This window comes from Malania oleifera, chromosome 12, assembly GCF_029873635.1.
Source record: "Malania oleifera isolate guangnan ecotype guangnan chromosome 12, ASM2987363v1, whole genome shotgun sequence".
Classification (NCBI taxonomy): domain Eukaryota; kingdom Viridiplantae; phylum Streptophyta; class Magnoliopsida; order Santalales; family Ximeniaceae; genus Malania; species Malania oleifera.
In genome coordinates, this window is record NC_080428.1 from 73,028,553 (window position 1) to 73,034,972 (window position 6,420).

The 6,420-nt window shown below is 34.0% G+C and overlaps 1 protein-coding gene across 10 annotated transcripts in view; it reads left to right on the forward strand.

The window, feature by feature from the left end:
• LOC131144136 (DExH-box ATP-dependent RNA helicase DExH15 chloroplastic) overlaps positions 1–1,800 on the forward strand; it is a 42,269-nt gene extending 40,469 nt beyond the window's left edge. For 2 of the 10 annotated variants that reach the window (XM_058092550.1, XM_058092553.1), the window contains 4 exons: positions 329–428; positions 521–667; positions 770–890; positions 979–1,800. In XM_058092550.1, the coding sequence (XP_057948533.1) occupies positions 329–428; positions 521–667; positions 770–868 (346 nt within the window). In that variant the 3' untranslated portion in view covers positions 869–890; positions 979–1,800. The remainder of the gene's footprint in view (positions 1–328; positions 429–520; positions 668–769; positions 891–978) is intronic. The other 8 variants (XR_009133718.1, XR_009133715.1, XR_009133719.1 and 5 more) reach the window with 8 other exon arrangements.
• The last annotated feature ends 4,620 nt before the right edge of the window (positions 1,801–6,420 follow it).

A 6,420-nucleotide genomic window follows, 5' to 3' on the forward strand; every position in this document is an offset into this window, starting at 1 on the left:
AATCTCATATTTACTTTGTCTAGCAACAAAAAAAATATTTGTCCATCTCTAGTACCTGACATTGTCTCTGGCGATTTAAACTAATTGCAACTGACAATAGACTAGTTTAGCCATCATGGGATGGTCAAACATCGTCTTACTCTATTGTAATAATTGAAATTTTTACACTCTTAAAAACATGCCATGCACTGCTAGCTGCACTTTAAAAAAAGAGAAAAATTAAATAAGCAAATACAGATGGATATGGCTTCAGTGATCAGCTTAAAATCTCTCAAGTGAATGTGGAGAGTAGTTAAAATGGCCTGAGACCTTAGTTTCTTTCTTGCAGCTATATTTATGAACCATCCACCACTGTATTGGATGTAATCAGTTTTTTGGATGAACAAAGAAGCTCGCTATTTGAAATTCAAGAAAAACATGGGGTAAAGGTGAGCTTATTAGAGAAATAGTGAATTGTCTTCTTACATCATATGGTCCACATTGGAGTTGATAAACAAGATGTAGCATTCTTTGCATACAGATACTTTGTGGTTTGGATAGCCAATTTTCTGGTATGGTTGAAGCCTGGGGCTCTGGTCTAACCTGGAGGGAAATTATGATGGATTGTGCAATGGACGAGGGAGATCTAGCTCGTCTCTTACGGCGAACAATTGATTTACTAGCTCAGGTAACCCAATTTCAGCAGATACCACTTCTCTAATGATTGATTTCTGATCAGAGGGTGCATGGCCAAGTCATCTCACCGTTTTCTTTGGGTATGTGACGGCAGATTCCTAAATTGCCTGATATTGATCCTCTGCTGCAAAGCACTGCAATGACTGCTTCCAACGTCATGGACCGTCCACCAATAAGTGAGCTGGCTGGATGAAGTTAGACCACCATTCTTACAGGTGAATTCCTAGAATCCCAAACATATGTGCAAATAAAAAATTTTAAATTCCTGTTTAATTTAATTGTAACGGTTTCAAATTTCTACAGGGTCCGGTTGTAAATTTGTGTACACACCAACTCCATGTTTATCTTTGTTCTCTGTTGTGGACCGAGATAAGATTACCTTTTTCTGCGAAAAATTATTCAGAGATTACTTGCTTTCTGCAGTTGGTCTTGAAGTAGTCCAATTTCAGGCCCTCCAGAACAGTTGGAACGCTTGGCTTCGCCGCCACCCCCGACATGGCTGTGACCGAGCCTCGGGATTTATTTCAGAAGGTATTTCCGCATTGGTAAGATGCTAACAGCAGTGAATTTGTGTACTGTTAATTCTGTCAAATGAGTAACACGGCATTTACAGGTCACTGATGGTGCTCAGTTAAATTACAGTCTGGCAGTGTCTTTTGGCATGCTTGTATTTTTTATTTTATGTATATTATAATATTTGATAGCTGATTTTACCTCGTGGGACATAAGGTGTAGGTATTTTTTATTTTTATTTTCCGAGATGTCTGCAATGAAGTGGTGCTCAAGAGGCAGCTTCAGGTGAAATGGAGGCTGTCTTAGAAAGTCAAGAGCTGATGGTGATGTAATTTTTCTTGTTGCGAGATGGGGCCACGTGTGATGGTGGGATGAAGAAAGGTTCCCATGTTAATGGATGAACTATTGCTCACCGAGGCCATAAATGCATTTTAAGTACGGTTGAAATCTACAAAGAGATATGGAAGAGACGAAGCAATGAATTAAAATGTTGTCTCTGTAATTTAATTACTACTCAGAGAGAGAGGGAGAGTGTCTGTCCTTGTTGAGGAAGAGACTTTGTATGTCCTGTTGCGTTGAACTAAAGTAGATACAAACCTTGCCTCTCCAAAATTTTAGAAGTCTTTATTTTAAAATTTTTTAAAAATGGAATTGTTGTAAAAATTTGTTCTCAGTTGATACTAAAAAAGACTTGGGAGTGAAACATTTTTGTTTTGTTTGACAAAAAAAAAATCTTAAAAAAATTTATTTTTATTTTTAAATAACTGAGAAACAGAAAATGTATATTCTGCAATTGAAGAAAAATTGAGAATAAGATGGATTCAAGATTCAAACGCATGAATTTGGCAATGTCAGATTTAGGTTTTTAAAATGCAAATCTCAATTTTTGTTCTACTTTTAGAGGATTTTAAGTGAATTTTTTTTTTCCTTTTTCCACAATCAAATTGTAATACTTATGCATAATTTTGTACTAAATACTTAAAAGAAAAATAATTTAGTATTATAGAATTAACGGTTTTGTGAAATCAATTAATACTATTTCATATTAACAATACTTGAAAAATTAATAAATACAAGGCACAACGCCTATGTGTGCCAGATTTTAAATTAGCTGTGGGCACATGTACATGTGTAGGTCAACCCAAAAATAAGTTTTCGTAATCATGTGGATATTACTTATGAGCACATCTTTTATGTGTGGTGGTGTTCCGAAAATTTCGTTCAATTTCTCTAATATCACTTGTAATAATCTGAATATTTCATATTATAATAATCACTGAAACAGTTAGCGGAAGGTCTTAAATGCAAAGCACCAGAGTAGTAACTATCATAATATAACAATATCAATCTCATTATTACAATAAAATTTGAACTCATTACAACATAAATAAAATAAATACAATTCTAAACACGACCTTCTATCCTACTCACGCTTAACTATGCTGCTCGATCACTGTTGTACTCCACATGACATCTGAAAAATATTGGATAATCATAGGGTGAGACACCTCTCAGTAAGATAGAATAAATTATTATCAGTGTATGACAACATGAGTTTTAGTGTATCAAAAATACATCCATTAAATAATTAACTTTAACTTGAGAAATCATGTAAAATTGTACTCACAGCTGTATATATATATATATATATATTTGATAATACATACTTTTCTCAAAAACATGCTTTTGGCTTAATAAATTTCTCTGTGTTCATAAATCAACATATATAATCATGAAGAACCTCCCTAAATGGACAATTATATAACTATCATGTAATAACCCCACATGATCGGGTTGTGCGGCCCGATGGTTAGACTTAGCATTGGCTGGCCTACCAAGTTAAGTCAAATTATACGCGTCTGTAAGTACGATTTGCTCCGGACTGCCAAGGGGTACTCTACACTCCTCTAGGCTTAATTGACTATCCAATGACCAATACTCTTGCTATAGTGTGGTTGCACTGATATAATATACTAGCAATGATACCATGTTCTAAACATAATTAGTCCATCAGGGTTCTCATTTTCGTAAGTCTGTATAAAATCTGGCATGTTCATGATTATGTATAAAACTGTCATATCATGGTTTTGTGTAGTACTGTCATACCATGATTTTGAATAATACTGTCATATTATGAATCTGAATAACACTGTCACATCATAAATCTAAATAATATTGTGTTGGAATTGGTGTATTCCAATAGGGGTAAATTGGGTATTTAAAAATTATTCTTCCTAGGATTGGTTCAAATCGCAGTCAGTAGTACACAACCTAAGGTCTTTCTAAAATAGTCTCAATTTCCCAAGCAATTAACAGAGTAAATATTCAAAGCATATATAGCACACTAAGTAATTTATAATCATACAAAATAATAAAACATAAACATTCAAGTGCAGGAATTTAAATTGCGGAAATTAAAATCAGACACAAGAAATGTTACTAGGTTTCAGCCAACAATGCCTATGTCCCTGCCTCAAGCTCACAAGTAAGAGGATTCACTAAATTTGCTTACCTCCCTCTCCTTATTGGGCAAGGAAATACCCAAAGTCAAATTAACAGGGCTAACCCAAATCTTTACAACACCTTAACATGATGGTGCACCTAATTCTCTTAACCGTGTCTGAGCCAGTCCGGTGCTCTCCTAACCGAGTCTGAGCAATTCGGGACTATTCATAGGGCTAGTCTCCTTCTTTCGACCACCCGTCGGGAATACAACAGATAATCAAATAATTGTGTACAAATGTAATGCTTCTAATACAAGTAGATAATGTACAACAATATGTTCAATACATTCACGTATGATGTGAAAATAAGCTCAATGTAAGAATGTGTTTTTACCAAAAATAATTTTTGAATAAAAATGTGTATAATGAGTGCTCAAAGATTTTATGCCCAAATAAAACTTTTTCTCCAAAAATATTTTTCCAAATGAAGTGTTTGAGAGTTTAGGGTTATGGCTCAAAATATTTTTGCAAGCACAAACACGTGAGCCTTTGAATCTTGCAATGAGTGTGTAAGATTCACAAGCAAAGAATAATTTACTCCCAAAGATATTTATCAAATAAAATATGTGGGAGAAACTATAGACTCTCAAAAGATATGATTTGAAAAATGAATGCAAAATGAGAGTAAAACAATATGGTCAAGATAAATAAAACACTCTCTTTGAAAATGATTTTCTAAATAAACAACTAAGAGAGGATAAAAATCTAGCTTGAAGGGATAAAAATAAGGTATAAAAATTTGAGAGAATTTTTAGACTAATTACCTTACTAATTATGAGTTATGAGGGGGTATATATAGACTCTGGCCAAAATATGGTCGTTGGGGACACACTCATCATTTTTAAAATTATTTAATAAATTTTTAAGTGTGCTTAAGAATTTTAAAAATGGCCTAACCCGAGAGGTTCGGTTGACCAAGGTTCGAGCTGGTTGACCGAACATGGGAGTTTGGTTGACCGAGGAGAACCGGTGGTCGGTTGAGCACTCTGTTGGAATTGATGTAATCCCAAATGGATGGGTAAATTGGGTTTTAAAAACTTTTTGACTAATTTAAATATTTCATCAATTCACTACAATTCATATCCCATTCGAAATAAAACATATATGTAAAGTAAGTGAGCATTGTGTGCTGCATATCTCATTTAAATTAATTTTGTGTGCATGCAAGATGATTATAACAAAACAAGAACAAATATACACATATAGAAATTAAAGTGCAGAGTAAATGAGATAGGGAGAGAGCGACACACGATATTTGTTATCGACGTTCGGCCAAACCAGCCTAGGTCCCCGCCTTGGGCATATCCCCCAAGGATTACACTAAACCTACTCATTTAAACGAATGGAGTAGAAGTTGTTTACATCCTCTCTTTACGGGGCGATGAAAATCCCAACTCAATTACAAGGTTGAGCCCAACTTGTCTCACTTACGGGACTGAGATTCCTTAGTTTAATTAATGAGATGAATCCAACTGGTACAAAAAAAAAACTATTTTTGTACAAGATAATGCTTTTAAAAATACAAACAAAACTGTACATGTTTAAGCTCTACAATGTACTCTCTAATATGATATGAAATATGCTCAATAGAGTAAGAGTGTTTTTCATATTGTTAATGCACAAATAAAATATATGTGAATATTATAAATGTGTTCTCCAATAAGGATTTTTGAAAATAAAAACATTTGGAGAATCTGGAGCTTAAGTTCAAGAAATCATTTATGCAATAAATAACTTCTCCCTATAAAATTTATCAAAGGAATAGTTGGAAGAAACTCAAGGCTTTGCTCTCAAAAATATTTTTAAAAAATGCAAGCTAAGAGAGAGTTACAAGCACTTGAATGAAATAAATGCCCAAATAAAAATACTCTCTTGTAAAAATGATTTATAATAATAAATGAAAGAGAGTTTTGGAGAGTAAAAGATTTTCCCAAAGAAATAGTTTTTGGAATAAAAAATAAGTTGGGAGAACTTTGATTAATAAGAGGTTAAAAATATTAGAGAGAAAATATTTGTTAATCAAAATTGCTAATCAAAACAAATGAGGGGGTATTTATAGTTTTTCAACAAAATATGACCGTTGGGGAAAAATTAGGAATTTTGGAGATGTTTTAATTGAGTTTTAACCCTAATTACCCAGGTAAAAAATTGGCAACCCGAGAGTTTGGTCACTCGATCCTTAGGTACGCTCACTCGAACAGACACAGATAGAAAAGTTGATTTTTCAAGTTTCGATGCCTGAGGGAAAGTTCGGGTGGTTGGGCCTGTAACAACCCGGCCCTTTATACGGACCCAGGTATCACTCACACATAAAAATACTTGTACCTGTTCAAGATACGTAAACACCCCGCCCTAACCAGGGATAAACGGGTATAAATCATACATGATTACGATGTCAATGTTGCTAACCAGGGATAAACGGGTATAAATCATACATGATTACGATGTCAATGTTGTGGAAAAACATAAACATCCATTGGGATTTCTATCAGTCTTATACCAGAGTTTACTAATACATCCACAATTACATAAGACCAGACATAGAATAAATCTTGTTATTATAACCCTCAAAAAAGGAACTTCATCGTTTAATACAAGATTCAAATGCTTACGTAAGCTAACCAAAAATAATCTCCCTAGTCCCTTTAGCTATTAGGACCGACACACTGATGGACCTGAAAACAAAGGTTGTATGATAGGGTGAGACACCTCTTAGTAAGGAAGAAAG